The 20451-nt window shown below is 42.8% G+C and overlaps 1 protein-coding gene across 3 annotated transcripts in view; it reads right to left on the minus strand.

The window, feature by feature from the left end:
- Positions 1 to 20451, minus strand: part of ZNF638 (zinc finger protein 638) — a 61312-nt gene that overhangs the window by 436 nt on the left and 40425 nt on the right. For 2 of the 3 annotated variants that reach the window (XM_075752871.1, XM_075752873.1), the window contains exons 14-24: positions 20281 to 20412; positions 19998 to 20126; positions 19617 to 19658; positions 17886 to 18026; positions 16756 to 16881; positions 12621 to 12667; positions 7374 to 8790; positions 6676 to 6741; positions 3249 to 4236; positions 1405 to 1497; positions 436 to 554 (exon numbers count right to left, since the gene is read on the minus strand). In XM_075752871.1, the coding sequence (XP_075608986.1) occupies positions 436 to 554; positions 1405 to 1497; positions 3249 to 4236; positions 6676 to 6741; positions 7374 to 8790; positions 12621 to 12667; positions 16756 to 16881; positions 17886 to 18026; positions 19617 to 19658; positions 19998 to 20126; positions 20281 to 20412 (3300 nt within the window). The remainder of the gene's footprint in view (positions 1 to 435; positions 555 to 1404; positions 1498 to 3248; positions 4237 to 6675; positions 6742 to 7373; positions 8791 to 12620; positions 12668 to 16755; positions 16882 to 17885; positions 18027 to 19616; positions 19659 to 19997; positions 20127 to 20280; positions 20413 to 20451) is intronic. The other variant, XM_075752872.1, reaches the window with a different exon arrangement.

Genomic DNA, 20451 nt, shown 5'->3' on the forward strand with positions numbered 1-20451 from the left:
ACGTGTGATCCGTACCAAAAACCACTCAAAAGTTTTGCTCTCAAACCGACATGCACAGAGTCACCACGTGGGGAAGCTCCTGAGCGGGCTGTGGCAAAACACAAGATAGCAAGATTTCACATGACGACAGGCAACCGTGTCTGGTCATGAAATACTCAGCAAGCCAGGAAATCAAACAAAACCATGCGTTTGGACACAGCGCCGTGCGGGTTTTAAAAATCACTTCTTAAAAGCGAAGAGAAGACAACACCTATTCCCAGGCCTTCCTTTACGTAGGCGATGAGATCAACTAATTTAACAATACCTGTGTCCCTGCTTAAAACTAAAATCCCTTGAAGTATTAATACGAGCTCCCCACACCACTCTGCCTAAAGCAAACATTATGAGAACAATATTCTTTTCACCCCTGTGTGTTTGGAGAAGCTTCAGCATTACCTCCATATTTTGCTGATGAAGCGGCGTCTTGCAGTGATTTTTCACAGACGTTTCATCCACGTAGAACAGCGAGCAGATCTGACAGAAAAAGCCAGCCTTTGGAACCAGGTAATCCAGATCTGAAGAGACAGCACACATGAGCATGAACAAAACACAGCTTTTAAAAAAAAATAATTTAAAAAAATCAGATTCCTTTAGCTAAATCTGCACAATTTGTTATTACTGGAAGTTAGTTAGTTACATTTTTTCAGTATTCAAAAAAAAATCAGGCTTCTCATCCAAGCCGGCCACCTGCCCTGTTTCAATGAACAGAGGAGGACACGCATTTTCTGCGAACAGGGCAACCGGCCTTCTGGACCCGAAGCTCACTGCAACTACCGCAGCGTCTTCTGGCCTGAAAAGTGTTTTATACACAACTCATTTGCCAAGGTTAACCTCTGTCCTGCAGCGTGTTACGCAAGTGCCTTCTGTCACAGAGAACACTGCACAAGCCGTCCGGCAAGGATCCGTACTTTCCCAGCAACTTCTTTTGCAGTTTAAGCGTTATCAGTAGTTTCATAGAAAAGTGTTTTAGATGAGGATCTTGGGCAGGGGGGATAAATATATATATACACACACATGCACACACACACATATTTTTAAACCTATGCAAGCAATTCCCTCATTTCTATACATTGCAAGTTGGCAATAAAACTCGTAACAGGATTAGAATAGTAAGTAGATATTACACTGCACTATGCTAATTATAAATAAATTAGCCTATATTTGCAAATTTTAGGAAAAAAGAACTTGCCATTTTACTGCTGCTATAGAGCCAACAGCAGACACTTGATAAAAACACAAATTATAGGCCGTGACTTCCAAGTGAAATGTGTTAAGGGGGTAACAGAGGGATTTTCAGACGGGCAGGGAAGCTGTCTGCCAGCAAGGACAGCACGGAGCCTTTGGGCTGGGCTCGTTTGGGTTTACCTTTTGGAGTACTCTGCATCTTTGATGCCTCTGAAGAAGCCATTTTCTTCTGCTTGGACTCTGGTTCTTTATCTCCTGATCCCAGCTGGTCTACTGGAGGCCATAAATACACGTTAAACAAAGGAATCGCTGATTTTAGGTTTTTTTACACCGTCTGTACAGGCCTTGCTGTTTTCTACACTATTCCATTTGGTCTTTCCATAGTGCTATTTTCAGGAACTCCTGACATCAATCCCACGGGCAAGACTTCCACATACAGCCCCAGTGCTGCCGTGAAAGCCTCTGTGATTACGATCACAACAATCTCAACTTCTTTATAAAACAAGCCGCCAAGCTTTCTCAAATTAATCCAGCTCAAGGGCCAACAGTAGTGTTTCAGCTTCCTTACGGAACCAGTCAAAACCCACCGAGTAGGTTATCGGATTAACCAGCTCTAAGGAAAGATCAAAATGAATATTTTAAGACTTTTCCAGAGACAGGGAGTTTGACAGTCTCTCCTCTATTACAAGATAAACGATGTGTTTGGTTTTTAGCCTATCAAAGCAGTCCAACTGGCAGGTGAAGAGTCACACATCAAAACCAGCTGTTTTCTTTCTAATTCTACGTTCAAAGAATCTAGATGCCAACATGTCCTAAACAAAGTTAACGCACTAAGTCCTCTCCCTTAATAACACACCCCATGCAGCTGTCAGAGGAAAGCAACGGCATCACCCTCGCATCCCCCAGACAGACAGTTCAGCGGACTGGGAGCATCTCAGCGTGTGCAGCAGCAACACGCAGCGTTTCAGATTTGCCGTGCGGCTCTACACCAGCGGCAGTCCGACTGCCCTCGCCGAACCCTTGGCCTGAGGCGATCAATAAACCGTTTCCCCTTTTGCTGCTGGAATCAGATTTTTAAGACTTGAGTAATAGGGCTTTACTTGCTTTGACCTCTCCTTCCCAGTTTTCTTGTTCCACATCTCGAACTAGTCCTTTCCTAAGCCCACCTCTTTTGCCTGAGGTTTTTACTATCCAGCGAGCAACTAAAATCACTTCTTTACTGTGTATCAAATACATTTATTATAATTTGTCACTACCAGTTAGAGCTGAAATCAACTCAAGGGCTTGGACATTTTAAGAGGTCTTTTTACAGCTAACTTGCTAACAGAACACAGAAAATACTTTGCATTTTCAGTATATGCTTTTACAAATCACGGGGAAGCCATGTTCTAGAGCACTAACAGATGAAAACCCAATCCTGGTGCAGAGCATCGGGCAGAGCTTTCACTCACCCTTTGGCCAAAATTTCTTGTCTGTTGGTTATATATAGCTCTCCCTCTCGGCTCTCTGTTAAGACTTCCTTAACCCTTTGCTAACTCCATGCTACAGATGTTCTTCTACATTTTTTCCTCTAGACCCTGCTGGAAGCTGTTACATCTTTGTGTGTTTATTTCATTTGACTCGCCTGTTTTAATAAAGTTTGGCCCCATAATTAAAGACTATATATAATCTGTACAGCGTTAGGTAGTTTACCAGGCCTTGCATTAAAGGCAAGGAAAGAAACTATTTTCCCCAATTTTAGCCAGCATAAACACCAAATGAACACTTTAAATCAACGTGCCGCCTAATCTTCCATCAAAAGAAAGATGCATTGTAAACTGCATTAATAAAATATCCTACCTGCAGGCCGCTGTTCACTCTCGGGCTCTGCGGGGTTTTTTCCCAGCATATCTTTAATTAAATTTGTCAAAGATTTGGGGGTTTTCAGTTTCCTCTATTTGCTGCAAAGATCGCTTGGTGCGTGGCACCGATGACAAGCATCTTATTTTCTATTTCCCCTCTAGAAACCACGAGAGGTTCCTTACCTTTTGACTTTGAGATTGCAATAATTTCTTCTTCTGGACTCATATCTCCTAGAATTTCCATTTCTTCTGGTCCTGCAACAGCAACAATATCCTCCTCTTCTGGTCCTGCAATGGCAGCAATTTCTTCTTCTGGTCCTGCAACAGCAACAATATCTTCATCGTCTTCATCCTCGTTCAGATTTTTCCCTGGGAAAGTATTTTCTTCTTCTTCATCCTCCTCTCCAACTTCATCTACTGTAACAAAGTTTAGTTCCTCTTTTAGACAATGGAAATCAGCCAGAAAATCATCTTCATCTTCATTAACTTCATCCAAAGTCACCAGAGGATTATCTTCATTGTCCTCTTGTATTTCGTCCACTGTCACTAACGCACTGGGATCATCGGGCACCTGGGAGGAAGCGCAATCCCCCGTATCCTCAGCACCCACCCTGCCGTCCTCCTTCTGTTTCAGCACATCCATGTTCAAGTCCGTAGGCTCGTTCAGAGGCAGCTCTTCTACTTCACCGATTTCATCTACGGTTACCAAGGGTTCAGCCTTCAAATCCGGCTCCTCAAAAACAGACCTGGGGACATCTTTATGAGAAGTAAGGTCCTCCTGTTCAGATATCTCATCCAAAGTAACAAGCGACTGTGGATCCTTCACTGCTTCTGCCATGAGTTCTTCCTCTTCCATCACTTCATCCACCACAACCAGGCCCTGTGGGTCACTGAGCGCTTCTAAATTAGCGACTCCCATTAGCTGTGCATCCTCCTCCTCACCGATTTCATCCAAAGTGACAAACGAGAGTTCGCTTTCAGCAAGGTGAGCGATGGAGCTCTTCCCTTTCCTCCTCTTGGAACTAGGCTCACAGGAGGAGTTGGGTTTAGCACCATCTTTTCTCTTTCCCCTCGGTGGATTTCGCCGTGTTTTAACGGGAGACTCGATTTCCTCTACAACCTCATCCACAGTAACAAATTCATCCAGGTTAAATGGAAACAGCTCTTCTTCCTAGAAAGTGTCAAAATGTGAATATAACAAAGTTTAACACTCACCCTGTGACAAAAACACCTCCATCCACAGGGCGCTTAATGAAAAATGTCTGACTTAAGGGCACAAAAAATTTTCAGGTCTTCAATCTCATGTGGAAGAGTTTCCATTATCAGCATTTGCGTTAAAGTACACAGATTTAATTCAGAAACCCAAAGCATTTTTCAAAAACACAGCTGGATGAATAGACAAAATTTATTCTATTAAAAAGGACTATGCCGATACCCTGAACACTCATGTATATTTTTGCACTCTGTTGGAGGAAGACTAGTGAAAACTTAAACCTGAATACCTCCAGATCATCCTTCAAAAACACTGCTCTCTCCCGTCAGATCTCGTTCTCTTCCCTAAGCATACGATCTTGGCTGCTGCTACAAAACAGGAGACCACGTTAAACGTTTCGATCCAGCAAAGTCATTCTATGCCCTGATGACTCACTGCTCTCTCTCTCGCCTCTCACCTCTAGGTTTCAATCCCCTAACGAACAGCTTGGCCTCGGGGAGGTTCTCCAATGGCCCTAGGCCCCAGCCCAGGAAAGGGCTCCCAGGACTGAACCCTCTCGTGTTCCTCCATGGCCGACATGCACAAGACGACAACTTTCTCCCCTCTGTTAAGCCCCACAGAGGCTCTGGCAGACTCGCTGCTCCTCCTGTGCCAGATGTCTCTCGTCAGGGGCCGGGGACAAGCTCCAGCTCTCTGGCGCATGCCGTGCTGTATTGTTATGTTTGAGATGCCAGAGCCTGACCCTAATTCTCCCCAGTCAGTGGTATGCTCTTCCTGGAGCAGGTCTAGCATCTGAAACGCCTCCTACCCTGCAGCGTGACCATGCCACTTCCATCAGGGCTCCCACAATTTATTCTAGGACCACTGGAAAGAATTAGCAGCAATTTACTGCCCTATATAGCCGAGAACATCTGGAGGAGGATGTATGGATAGACTGAATTAACCCAAACTACTCTTAGGTTATTTGAACAGACAGCTGTTGTGGTTTTGGAACAGAGTATTATACTTTGCTGACTGTAGAACAGCTATGCTTTTATAACCAGGATGGTAGGGTAAGGTGGGTAAGATGGGTACCTGAAGTCAATTAATACATTAATTTCAGGCAGTAAAGCACATCCAAATACCCACTCCACCCCAAATCATGCATTCAGTGTCTTCCATGAATGATTCTGAAATTATTTATTTTTTTTCCCAACATATTCCATCCTACCATCAACCACTGGTTGGTATCTAACACAAGAGTGAACAAACTCTTGTCAAAGCAGAACTTTAAGGCGAAGGCAAGATGAACTTTCCTCTGTTAGAGAGCAAGACTGCAGCTAGGAAATACTAAAAACAGTCCTCCAGCAGAAAAAGGAATCTGAAATTCAAAGGTTACATGCCTTTTCTTCCCTTTCTTCTTTAAAAAGCTAACAAATACTAGGAATAATGTGTGCCTCCACCCACACTGATGCAGAAACCTGAGGAATATTTAACGCAAGGTGGGCACAGTAAAGAAAAAGAAAGAAACTATCTAGTTACATTCCAACTGAAATCAAACATTACTGTAGTACGCAGCGGTATGAAGTAACTGATGTTACAAAACCTTTTTTCAAAGGGTGCAGAATTTCTTCTTGGGGATTAGCAAACACATCTGGAACACCAGACACGAAAGCGTTCTCTCTTACCATCGCTACCACCAACCTCACAAACACACTGTGCCGGTGACGCGAGAACTTTACGTGGGTTACGATTAATAAACGGATTCAGGTCTCCGACTTTATCTCAGAAATCCCTTTTCTACAGAGACCCACTGCTTACCTGGTAGACCTTGGATTTGATCCTGTAACGCTACTTTTACATACTCATCAACGTGCAGTTTTATTATCTTCTTTCTGCTTTTCCCTCCCAAAGCTCAGGCTATTTAAGAGAGAGAGCCTTTAGGCTCCCAAGCTCTTCTTCCAACCAACGCTGTACCAAAAACGTACGGCAATCCTTGCTTTGCAAACAACCCACTGGAAATACCTTTGCATGGAAGAGGCACCACGGATGGAGATGTTCTGACTACCTCCTGCTGTACAAAATCATTTCTGAAGAGCTAGAAGACCTCGGCCTTCCTTCCTCTTCTCACAAGCGGAATGATGAATTGAGATCTTAAGCAGGCAATGGGGGATTCAGTGAATTAATTGTCTCTCTCAAACAAATGATATCCCAGGCCAAAAAACGCCTCCTCTTAACACTCCCTTCCTGAATTAAGTTTCTCTTCCAAATTACTTGGCTTTACAGCTTTATACCCATAGTCTGTAATAACTAGTAATACAGAAAATTCCTTAGGGAGAGACACTAAAGATTCTTAGTACATGCACACACGCTTTCAAGACAATCTGACGTTAAGTTCATTTATGGTTACATCCTTACCTCCTTTTGTTTCGCACTGCTGCTAGTGCCACTTTTTGAAGTTTTACTATTGCCACCAACAGAAGCCTGCAAAATTACACAAAAGTTCACATGAAATCAGTTAAGCCGACTAACCTGTCCACGACAGAAAAAATAATTTTAAAAAATTCAGCTATTTTTTTCCCTTAATGAATTTTTTTTAAGTTGTCCAGATTGCTGCTTCTGATCACATGCTTGGCAAATACAGAACTAAGCCAACTGTCAGCAGTAAAGTCCAGGCATACAGTCTCTAGCAACAAGTCACAGGTAATACCTTGCTTAGGAGCCTCTTTTCAGTAACCAGTGTCTGTGCATGACTTGACAAAGCAAATATCAGCTCACAAACGGACAGAAAGCTTATTAATTCCCATTCAGAACTAATCCAAGAACATAAAGTTATGACACTCAATAAAGACTCGCTTCAAAAATACCTTCCTGAAATTTTTTTCCAAGTAGCAGTTTCAAACCAGTTACATACTTGCGTTGCACACACTGCATCTAAAAGCAACTGGTTGCCCGCCATCTCTCTATTCCACCTTGTCTGTTGGCCCAAATCAGCTGAGTGATTTATTGAAAAGGGAAGGGGAACATAATCTCATTGTCCCATACTCAGCCTCTGAGAGAAGCACGGAGTTAGTTACTGATCAGGCACACTGAACCGGCCTTCCTGCCCTCCTCACCTTATTGCTGCTGTTGTCTGTCTTCATGCTGGATGATCTACTCTCTCCCTCTTGAGACTGTTTTGAACTAGCCCTAGATTCCGCTCGCGAGTCCTTCTCTTGCTGAGATGAATTCCTCCCATTGCCTCCCTTTCCATCAACAGCAGAACTTCTGCTCACTTTACACTTGCCGCCGCCATCTCCCAGGTTTGATCGGCTGCTCCCAGGTCGCAGATGACCCGCTTCTTTCGACGCGATTTTCTTCTCCACCGCTGCTTGGCCTCGGGTCTCAGGTTTCGAGGGAGCTTTCTGCTCCCCTCCTTTGCACAGGGGAGGCTCATTTCTCCGTACTGGAACCCTTGACTTTGACATATCCAGAAGAGACATCACTGCCTTTAAATTCGTTTTACCAACAGAGGAAGATTCCTCAACAGATAAGAAGGAGTTTAACGTAACTGCTTTGCAGGTTTCATCAGTTTTTGCTGGTCCTGTTCCTTTATTTTGATGTGCTTTGATTAAACTTCCCTCATTGACCGCATTTGCAGCATTTTCCACAGGAGCCCCAACCTTGGCCACAGTTTTTTCAAGTTTCTTCTCGGTCTCTGCCCCAGTCTTGACCAGAAGCTTTTCAGGGTTTTCCTCCACAGCTCTTCCAACTTGGAGCACAGACTCTTCTGGTTTCAGCTCTGCATCTGCTCCAGCTACGTCCAGTTTCTTCTCCATGGCCGCCTCAGTTTTAAGTACAGGTTTCTTTTCTGTTATCTGACTTACAGGCATTTCAGATTCAGTTTTCACAGCATCAGAAACAGGATTTTTTCCAGGAGCATAGAACCTGTCGTTTGTTTGCGTGACAACAGATGACGCCATCTCCGCCAAAGGTGCGTCAGAATGAGGGGGCACCACTTCGGGGACAGCCCCTCCCAATTCCCCCACTGCCGGCTTCACGGCACAATCTGGTGGCACACCTTCAGCCGTGCCTGCCTTGGACGACTCTTCCGGCGGTTTAGCTGCAGAAGCAGACAACTCTTCATCTTTCTCTTTCATTTCCTTCTCTGATGCAGACACAACAGCAAGTTCAAATGGCTCTGGTTCTGTATTATCTGTGACCACCTCTCCTTTCTCCACACCAGAAGAAGGCAGCAGCATCTGTTCTGACTTTGCTTCAGACGATTCAGATTCAGTGGATTTGATAGATGCCACAGCGGCTTCAACTCCAGCGTCCACTTTCTCCGCAGACGTTTCTGCCAGTCTCGGAGCAGACTCCCTGACTGCTCTTTCAAGATGGGACTCAGAGGGCTCTATCTGCACTGCTGACATCTTGTCTTTGACATTAGAGATGGAAACGGGTCCTTTCTTTGCCACACTAGGCTCTACTGGAGGATTAGCAGCTGCTGTTTGCACCACTCCTGATCCCTCTGGATATTTTTTCAAGCCAGAGCTAAATGCATTTAAAAAAAACAGAAGAAATCAAACTATGTTGAGAATTCTACAGTTACCAGTAACCTCTTGACGCCAATGGTGGGGGATTTCCTGATGCATTAGTGCTTAGCATTCGGAAATCTAGCCTATTGGTGTTAAAATGGTTAAAAATATTGAGGCGAATAGCTGATTAGTTTTATGCTTCTGTTTAATCCACCTCAGTACCGCAAGCCTCTTACACCTCCAGTTACATTACTTGTCGTCAGACCTCTCAAGGCAGTGCTCGCTACAGATGTGCCCCGTGACCTCAGCGCCGGCATGGACTCCTAAAATTTAGATCCCCTGATGCCAGGCAGACTGTGAAAGTGAAAACAAAGCTTCAGTCTCCCTGTGTAAAGGAATCACTATAGGTTTATGTTTGAAGACAGCAGACGCTGCATTCACCAACCTAGAGAACTCCTCCAGTAGCTACAAGTCTGAAGTTTGCTCATTTTTTATTGTTTTGGTTCAGGTTTGGGGGGGAGGGAGGGGTTGCTTTGGTTTTAAACCTCACTGAGCTGAGCTCGCACAATAGCGGGGAACACAATACATGCCCAGAGGCTCCTTCTGGCCAAGCTCTGTTTTCACTGCGAAACCCCGTCAGCTCCCAGGATAATAAAGCCCAAGATGACAATGCAGAGGACAGCACTTTGCAGAGAACTTGAGTTACAGTAAGGGCATTATTCTGAAAGAAAGAAACCTCCGTAGATGATCTTGACAGACACTGACACTAGAAATGTCAGTGCCCGTTCTCCCACCAAGCTCGAGAAAACGAGCATTCCAACCCTCATGCGTCTCTAGATGGAAAGGTGCCAAAACTCAGCACGTTTGTATAAACCCTCATGAAAACAGAAAAGAGCAGAGGAGTCTGCCATTTCGGTAATAATCCTAGCATGATGCAAGCAAGAACACGGGAGACTAGATCAAACGGGAGGGAAAGGCCAAGTCTGGACATGGGCAGATGCGAGGCTTAATGAGATGAAGACACAACGCACGGAGTCAGCAGAAAGATGACACCAGGCAAACTCCGGTAACATCTGCGCTTCACAAGCACAACAAAAACCCCTATCTCGACGGTTTGCTCTGGACCCAAGGGCACTGTCCTCTGCTGCTACAAAATGCAAGAGGAGAAAGAAGGGCTATGAATTCAGCGTCAAAAACTCTTTCACAAGACCAATTTAAAATGGGCATAGATGTACTGCATCATGACTAGGCATCAGATGGACGCCTGCAGCATGTTTCTCCCCCGCAAAATCCCGGGAATCCCCTTCAGAGCCTGAGTGGCACCACCCACAGTCACTGAGGTCTTCTGAAAGAAAAGCAGGTCAGCCAAACATCACACTCATCTCTAACAGGCTTCTTAGACCTGTGATCAGTTTAAACCTCTTACTTGCCCATGCTTTGAGTAAGCATGCCTCCTGAGTGGGTAAGTAGTCAAGGCTGATCTGCTTTTTATGCCACAGGACCAGTTTACTCAGTCACAACACAGAAGATATCAAAATATCGATTAAACGTTGTTTGTCTTCCAAAAGCAAAATTTCAGTTCATTGTCTTTTCTATTTGAGCATCCTACAGACCACTGAGCTTTAGATCTCGAGTGTCTGTGTAGCAAAGCATTACCTGGATAACTCCGAGCGCAAAGCCCAGAACGCAGCCCTGAAAGCCCGGGTTTGTCACTGGTGCATAGAAAGCTTCATTAAACTCAAGCTCTAATGTAAACTGTACCCACAGCCGCTCTTGTTGCTTTTTTTTTGTGGGGAATGGAAAACCATGAGTGAATACTGGAACCACACACTAACTATGAAGCTTCCCACGAGTAGCACGCAGGTGTTATACTCTACACAACACAGATGAGATACTAGTCTCCGAATCCTCAGGAGTTTATGCCTCCTTTCACACCAACACCCACTCTGTGCCTTCCACAAAGCCCTGGTAGTCTCCAAAATACTGCGACAGAGCCAAACCAGACTGTGAAGCAGAGGAAGGGGAGCGCTGCAGAGGGGCAGCAATGCACAGAGATAAAGAGGAGTGAGCCTGATGAAGCATCAAGTGCTCGAAGAAACACTTAAAAGACCTGCAAGACAGATTTTCCTGCATAGAAGTTAGTGTAGAGGGTAAAATCAACAACAGAGACACAACCTGCTTCCTGCACATCAGCACAGGATGAAGAGGAGCAGTGGGATGGCCCTTGAGCCTTAACCTGGCCAAGAAAAGTTTCAGCTATTTTAGCCGAGGAAAACAAACCCCAACGAAATGCATCAGCACCCTTGAGAAGAGCAGAGGCTTGCATGTAAACACATCGGTCACCTCAGCCGCAAGGTGAGATGAACTACGCACTGGGGTTGGACAACCACCAAGCTTCCAGAAGCATCCCAAAGGCTCTTCAAGATCACCGTGATTATCAGCCCAGGCAACCGAGAGGGCAGCCCCTTCTGCTCCCCGAATTTTGCTACTCCTTCCCTCCCCAGAAACACGTGACAAGGTCTCCCCATCTACGGTAATATTGAAGATATGTCCTACTGCTTATCAAATGTAACTCAAAAGAGTAACTGGTCAGGTCACAGAGGCTTACAAGGAGAAGACAGCTGCCTCAGACAAGAACACGTGTGCTGTTCGTTGTAGGGGAAAATGTCCGGTTCCTGTCCGTTCAGCAGCCACAGCAGGACGCTGGGCAGGACCTGGGGCTCACGTCAGTCACTTGTTTGGATTAATTACCATGGCTAGAGCCAACCAGTCTGGACTCAAAAAGGTTACCTGTGTGTCTGCCTATCTGAGTCAGAGAGAGTGGAGAAACTAAGTACTTCCAAAATGGACCAGGGCCCGCGGAGAAGTTTCATGACATCAGGAATGCCTAACTTCACTTTTGAAAGAAACGGGTTTTGGAAATGTAGAAACAGTCCATGATAGTATAATGGCATTACTTGAAATTGAAGTTTAGGACCATTATTACACAAGGTTTTTTTGGATTTTAATGATAAAACTTATTGAGAAATATGGATGAGTCACAGAAGGTGTTTTAAGTCATATTTGTTAACAAGAACTCTTATCATGATCTATCCATTTTTTAAAAAAACATAATCAAGACTCTAAAACCAACAAATAGTTACTCCACAATTAGTAATTCTACTACAAGCCACATCCATAAAACAATTTTAAATTGAACATACGGAAACCACCATTCCCCATTTCTAGGTTCTGATGTTAATATAGCATCTAAACAGTTTTGTAACTCAATTCAGGGACCTGTATCGCAGCATAAAGTTAATGTTAATAAGTTAAACAAGGAAGTTTCAGTTTATTTTTAGCATTTGGAAACAGAAACAATAGAGCCAGGTGCTCTGACAGAGGAAAGCACTGTAGGACGAAATAAAGCAATCATTTCATGGTTAAATACAACAAAAAACTGTCTTACCAACATGTATTTCCAAACATACTTTCCAGGACCTGCGGTAAAATCCTGCCCGTAGTTAGTAAAACAATAACACCACAACGAGCTACACAGAAAACAGGATTTTACCCCATTTGTCCATGTTCTTTGAAAGCCCCCGATTTCAAAGAAATCACAAACATTACAGCTCTACAGCAGCAGACTACACGTCCTGCACACACAGAACACACAGAAGCTTGAAAGAAGTAACAGCGGGTAACAGCTGATGGGTCTCACAGCAGGGAACAGTTGGTGGATCTCACAGCGAGCCTTTCCATCAAGCTTAGGTACAGAGATGGCTCAGCAATCTGCTTCGTCTTGGAGATGCATTCCATAAACAATATAGAGATATAAAAAAACCCTTATGTACTTGAAAGGCATACCTTCCTTTGCTTGGTTCCTCTTTCTTCGTTTTTTTCACAGCTTCAGCCTGAAAGGCAAAACCAGGGTTCAGTATCTACGACTTTCAGAAGGATCAGCACTGAATTTGCATAACCCAGCTAACTGATAACACCACTAACCCAAATTTAGGCATGTATCACCTGAAAGATCAAATGACAGTAAACCACTCTCAAACTGCTCCCCACAGAACCCGTATTTTGTAAGATGACAAATAAAAGTGCATGGCAGTGAAAGAGATTTTACTAAAAGTTTGCTAGACAGACCATGCACCACACCACTGTTTTGTTCATCTTGTCTTCAAAGCTGACATGGGTTTTGAGCAGAATGAGCTTTTTCTTTCCTGTACTGGTAAGGATGCTAACGGCGGCAGAGCTCAGGGTGAACGCAGTTAGCGTGGCAATAAGGATTACACAGAAAACAGCAGCACACCTTTTCTAAAGACAAATTGCATTTCAAGCAAGTATCTGCAGAAAACCCAAGACCAGTTTCTATTCCTTAAAACCTGCATTTATTTCTTGTAGGATGACTACGTGTTTTCTGTTATGTAGAATAAACTTATGGTATAATAGTTATATGAAATAATGTCATCTGAAAAAAAAAAAAAGACAACCACAAACCATCCAAGCTCTGCAGCTATCACAGTTAGTAATGTAGGTCCAAGCACTCTAAAAAAAAAAAAACTTTAAAAAACTCAATGTTGAAATCTCAATCTCTTTTCTGAAAGTAATCTACAAACCAAAATTGAAGACTATCGCTATTAGAAAGAACATCAGATAAATTCAATGCACATAGAATTCACTTTAATCTTTTATTTATGCACATAAATCCACATATCCAAAACCTTCACTGTTCCCTTTCTAAAAAAAAAAACTTATTCCACAGATAAGCACCAAAAGTAATTTGAACATGTTATAATGACTTTATTTTGTTTTTCCTTCAGACTACCTTCTGATTGAAGGACTTCTAGAAAATACAGCTTATGGCAAACGGAGCTACAAGCTTAATGTTCCTATGGTGCCTAAGCATGTAATTCAGATTCTGGCAGCATCACCGAGAAGACGGACAAGAGTTAACAGGCTCAAAATGCAGTACAGAACAACAGATGGAAAAAACGCAGTTTTCCCTCTTATCAGCACGACCAGGCATTTGTCTCTCCACCTCAGATATAGCTAAAAATAAAGCTTAGGAGTTTATCTCCAAAGTACAGATTTACTTTAATATTTGTGCAAAAGCGGCGACAGTGGCGCTGACAAAGACTGGAAGGACACCAGTTGCAGCCATGCTCTATGATTCTGCATTCCAGTTGCACATCCTCCTTCACTGCTCCAGGAGTTTCCCCCCAGGTTTTCATTACTTCAGCAGTATTAAATTCAGACACGATCAGCAAAATTACAGAAACAAAACTATAACGTGATTAAGCGAGCACTTACATTACTGCTGTTACTATGCCACTGGCATCAGTTACTGCTATCTGGCTGGTCACCCTCTCTAACTCAGACAAGCACTCTGTATCACCCAAAGTGTGCAGCTGGAAAGAAATATTATTTTGAAAACAGAGTGTGAATGCCATTCTTTGTTGGCATTGAACTCTGCTCTGATGAAACATTTATAGTGACAAAGGCACGTTATTCGGTTGCTACACAAGATATAAGGAACAGCTATAAAAAGCAGATTTGAATCACACACTGTTCCCACAATGCATCCTTGACAGACATTCTTTAGCATGAGCACTTTAACGAATGATATTTTGCTTATTTTTCATTGCTAAGGGAGCTTATTACTTACATTTTCTAGACTTGAGAAAAAGCTTGTAAGTCTGAAGATTTGGTTATTTTCTTCAGCTACAAAGTTAGTCTAACAAAAGACATTACTCTTAAATGCATCCGGCATCAAACACAATTATAATTTATGTTCCTTAAAATTATCTGAAGGTCACTATATAAACTGAAATACAAAATAAAGTGGCTCGGAAGAAGAGCATGTTTTGTCCCATACAAAGAGTCAGCAATGGGGAAAATCATCCCTGCAGTGGGGAAGAGGAGAGAGAGAAAAACTCTTGGAACGTCTGATCCGGGCTCTCGCATCCAGCAGAAGATAAAAGAGCACCCTATGCCTCTGCACTCACCCGATCCCAGCTATCAGGAGGAAAGTGAAACCAGTACTCTGAATCATCAAACAGGTAATTAAAAAGCATTTTCAGTGTTGCTATCTCAAGTCTAGGCTGACAGAAACTTTAGCAGGCTCCTCATGAACAGACTGTGTCCCTGCAGGCACAGACGGAGGCCCAGGACAGGGTGGGAAGAGCTGGGAAGGCAGGCTGACCGCTGCATCTCCACAGCCGCTTCCAGGAGTCGTGCTGGCAGAAAGGCAGAAAACTAACCGACTGTACGCAGACTGGGCTCTGCACGGGCACAGGGATTGCCTTGGAAAGGGGCACTATTAGTCCAGGCAAAAGACACCCGTGTGCCCACATCAAATCTGTGATGGTTTAGGATGTGTGACAATACCGTCAGAGGTGCGCTGCAACAGCTGTCTCAGGAGAGCCTCACCAGAAAGGCAGGACTGACACAGTACGGCTTTAAAAACGTGACTCCTAAGCACCGCACAGCAACCCTACAGACTCCCTAAATCAGGATGCTTTTCAATAAAGCAGAAGAAATTGCCAATACGACAGAGGGCAGACTATGATACAAGCCAATGGTCTATGATACAACCTATTCTTTAAAAAAACCACTGAAATTCATTGTGATGCTCGGTGCAAATAACACCGCCAGCTGTGTCAGCTCAGTAAGTAGAAGGACACATCTGGGTGACTTTTTTTTCCTCCCTGTTGAAGTAACAGACTGATGCCCTTGTTATCTTCAGGCACCTGCAGTTAAACTTTCTCCTGGGATGAATAAAAGTGAAGGGGGGGAAAAAAACCTAAGATGCCCTGCCCCTCCGGGCACATCCTCTTGTTTCAGTGGTAGCCCAAAGCCATGGCACTGAAAAGGAACAGCAACACACAGGGAGTGAGAGCTCCAAGAATGGAATTCACATGGATGAACACTGAAAATAGATCCACAAAAAAAACCAACAAAACAAGAAACCTCTATACACATTTTGGTCTCAATCTCGACAGTATACAGTTCATGCTGAACTAGCTAGTTGGTCCCTGTTCTCTCAGTTAGATATAAGCTTTGAAGAGCAAACCCAGCTGGAATTCAGAGGAATAAAAGCCAACCTATACCCGCCCTAACATAAACACAGTTGGGAAGATGTGGCAAGAGATGGAGAGTCGGTCACTGGACAAGCGAGTCAAATTATGTTGTTGGGTCAGGACACGAGAAAGGAGCTGAAAAATGAGAAGAAGGGGGCACACAGAACTGGTGAAACAGAAAAACCTCATGTTCGAGCGCAGAGTAAACTGCACTTTACCTCCACACCGTGAGAGGGACTGCATCTGGATTTACGTTCTCCGCTTTGGAAGCCAGAACACTACTAGCACGTTGCTAATGTTCACATTTTATCTCTCCAGTGTGACATGCACTAAGCTCCTTCCTCTCTGGTGTTCAGCGGCTGCAACTTGCTGTTCCTTCAGCAAATCACCAGAAGTAAACTGGGAGCTGCTCAACACTGCAAGTGATTTCATTTCCAAGGGAGAAGCTGGAAGCAGCCACAGACACATGCACCAAAGCTGACATAGCAACTGAGCCTGGAATCAAGGGGACTAAAGCAGATGAACTGCTGAAGATGAGTCAAACTACATCAGAAAAAACCTCTACTCATTTCAATTCTCAATCCTTTTCTAACTAGTGCTATGCAGTTGCTTTCCTCCTTTCTTCCTTGTTCCCTTCATCCTTCATTAAGAAATACTTTCACTGTCAGAAAGAGATGCTGTACATGTTTGTAAAATATAGAAAGAGACAAAAGGCAAAGAGCACCACGCACTTTCACACCCATGCCACATCCCAGAATACGGACGAGTTGATCTCATTCCTGCTGCTGCAGTTTTCACTCTCGCCCGCAACGACAGCAAACAGTGAAGGAAATACTGACGTCACCACCATTAGCTGCTCTTCAGGGAAAGGTGGTTCTATTCCACAAAAATAAGGTATTGAAAAGAAGAAATCTTACCTCAGCAGACTCTCCATTGGGCGACAAAGTACAGGTCAAGGTATGCTCACCCATATTATAGGGATACTGCTGCAGGAAGCTGTACATTGACCTGGCTGACTTGGGACTATCCAGCTGCAGAATCGCCTACAAGAAAATAAAGCACAAGCTTCAAATAACTGCTACTTCATCTTATTTCTCTGCTGCAGAACAAGTTCAGTAAATTCAGTTGGTATAGCTTGGGATATCCAGTAATCCTGAAGGGTTTCAACATCTTCACTTGAAATACACTATAAGCAGCATTTGTTTGTTAAATCCTATGCTCTTGCATATGGAGAACAGCAGACTCTTCTTTCTGAGAGCCTAAGAAAGAAATCTCTCCTGTTTGGAATTATCTTTAGAACTAAATAAGGAACTACATCACAAAACAGTGGGGCCTGGAGCTTCCCTATCCACATACGTCCGACCTTCTGGCTATAGAGAAGTAGTATCTTCTCCTTCAAAGCATTTTCACCTGTTATACGGTTTATTAGCAGCCGAACACTTAAAATAGCTCAGAATAATGGGAGCACAATTGCACTTTAATTGTTAAAAATATGCATATACACACAGTGACTTAGATCTAGTTTGTAACAGAAAAATCCAATGGTAAATGTAAAATGAGTAACATTAAAATATCAACATTTTAAAAAGTAAAAATCAAGTCACTACATTTTGAAATGTCCCAAAACAAAAAAATAAATTTCAGCAACTCTGACATTTTCACTTCTCCTATCAAAATGCATGTTTTTCCCCAAGTTTACTACAAAATGGGAACTAATTTTCCCCCCACTTATACCTCTAATGTCAAAGGGTAGTCATTTTTCCAGCCATTTGGGAAGCTTTACTTTCAGAGCTTACTAAACTCTTCTTGTGTTGTTCAGGCTAGCTAAGAGCTCAAAGTTTGTTTGGTTGGTTTTTCCCCTTTCCCACTGCCCCCAACAAATAAGGCAAACTATTTTCCTGTTCAGGATTAGTGAGAAAGAGTCGGAAACTTTGGTCTCTCATTATCAAAACATTCTTGGTACTGGGAGATGAAAAAAACCCTTCCTTTTTATAATATTTTTTTTGGTAACATGATACTTTGCACCACAGGAAAAAAAAATACTTACCTTGTTTTTATTTTTCAGTACAACATAATGATAGACTTTTCCAAATCGAAGTCCCACACAAACTACTTCAAGTTCTCTGTATCCATCGTCTGGCAAGTTCCCAAGATGCACAAACTGATTATGTATAGTTTCGGTATCCACCTAAAGAAAAGCGATGACAAAACACGCTTTAACTTACTAACGCACTGTATTAGCAATTACTGAACCCAGTTCAAAAAGCCTCGCAGAAAGCTCTGTATCACTCAGATCTCAGATCTCATTGACACAAAGAGCATTCACACACATCCAATGTTCACATTTTCATATTCACACCAGATTTCTCACTTTTCTATGCAGTATATCAGAAGAAGCAGCTATATACTTCCCAGTAAAGAAAACCAAATTCAAAAGGATCAAGTTGAGTGTCTTATTTTAAATTATCATTTAAATTTTTTAACTACCTAGTAAAAGTCTCTTTAAGGAACACTGCAAAATATAGCTGAAGTTTAATTTTATTTAAATTTGGTATTTTGAAAAGCAGACACTATCTAATCAGATTATAAATTGGTCAAGGCACAGAAACCTATCCAAAAGACTCTAATTTTGGTTTTTAAGTTGGAGTTTGGTTTACTTGATCAGTTTGTAATACCATAGAGATCCTTGGTCAAATATCATTCCTTGCATTACTCGGTTTTCAGACAGAGTTGTCACCACCCCCATGGGGACAGGCACTCAGTAAGTCTCTTCTGAGACGGAAGGATTCTGGTGCAGAAGGTGGGAGTGGGCTGACAGCCAACAGAACCCACCGTCAGCACCGCCACAGACTGAATCCCAGCACCAAATCCTCTGCAGAGGATCAAAGGACACAAAGTCCAAAGGTACTAGGAGACTTCTGAAATCTTCAACAAGCCTTGTCTTTAACCACTTGAAAGCTGTATGTCTTTTAGAAACACAACACTCCCAAGAAGCAAGAGATTCCTCCCCTCCAGGTCTGGTACGTTTTTCTTCCATTATTCATCACTTTACCAGGAGCAGAAAAGAAATAATTTCTCCACAAGCAGATCAGAGGCGTAAGTAGAATACAGCAGGAGAGGGATGGCAGTAAGTACTCGGCTGTTTCTGTTAGTGCCAAACAGCCATCATAAAGAAAGCAGATAGCCCCCTGACACATTTCAAGTGAAAATTCAAACCTTTTGGGGTTTGGTTTTTCACAGAAGACACAATTTCATTAACCTCTGCCTACCTACACTGTATACAAATGCTTTGCACATCAACTGCTGGCTTGTGCTGTGTGCGGTGAAGGAAGAGGAGGGACAATTAGGGAGACACACTACTCCAAACAAAGCACAGAGGTAGTTTGGGCAGTTAAACCAAAGTATCTGTCTATAAAACACACCGGGAAAACAAGTGGCATTACGTACAGGCAAACACTGTGTATCCTCCAAGCTATAGTGGTCAGCAGCTCGCTGTTAGAACATGAGACAAATGTAACAGAAGGGGAGGGTGTCAAAGGGCTCTTACGAAATGTTTAATTCCTTGCACTTCATGCATCATGGAGCTACACTAAGTGAACATTTACTCATTCAATTCTCTGCTCATTCGCCCATGAAAACATATACAAACATTTAAATCAAGAGAGAGTTAGGTAACAATTCAATTAGCTAATATTTCAGTGTGAAGGATACTAATTCAAATTTAAAGTAATGTATTTTGATAGCACGTGGGGAGCAAGTTAGACTGCTAGCAACTTACCTTGGGATCAGAATCTTTAATTACAGCAGTAAATATTGCTTCCTTTAAAAAAAAAAAAAAAAAAAAAAAACACTGTAAGATTTGAACTGTGAAATACAGCTTTGCCAGCAGCAGCTATCTGGCAGTCACTGACTCCCAACAACATTTAAGCTTCTGCTTTATTAATAAAAATCAACAGCAGCAGCACTTCTGACATTGGTGCTATTCTCGTATCAGAAGACCAGGACCCAAAGAGACACTGAACAGAATCAGTCTGCAATGGGACAAACCATCGGAACACATAAAACAGGCAGTGTACTAAAGTCAGCTTAAATACAAAACTCTGCTCTGTACTGAAATGTCATCACCTCTCCCAGAATTTCAGTATATTTTATTACTTACATCATCTTTTATGGTCTTATACTGAGGCACCATGTTGATGCAGAGCTGATTTCCATCCAGTGACATTGGAAAGCAGGTGTAAAATTTAACCATGGAATCTGCAGATTTTCTATTTATTTCAAGATATGCCTTTTAAAATAAACAAAAAAATTTTAGAAAATTGTAATTTATCAACAGCATCTCGCATCAACACTTGCTGCACTACCTTACCACATTTGCACGTGTTAAAAACACATTCCCCGCTTCTCTAGGTGGAAACACTACTAAATACCAATTAGAATACCTTTTTATGAGACGATAAAATTAGCACATCCCTCAGGCCTCCAAACGGCTTTGCTAGGTTGGAAACTTCCTCAACAGAATAGCCTTTCTCAGGCAGGTTTGAAATAAGAACCACGCACATATCATCAAGCTCCTGTAAACAAATGGAAGTAAACATTACTTAGATTTCCTC

This window comes from Balearica regulorum, chromosome 4, assembly GCF_011004875.1.
Source record: "Balearica regulorum gibbericeps isolate bBalReg1 chromosome 4, bBalReg1.pri, whole genome shotgun sequence".
Taxonomy (NCBI): domain Eukaryota; kingdom Metazoa; phylum Chordata; class Aves; order Gruiformes; family Gruidae; genus Balearica; species Balearica regulorum.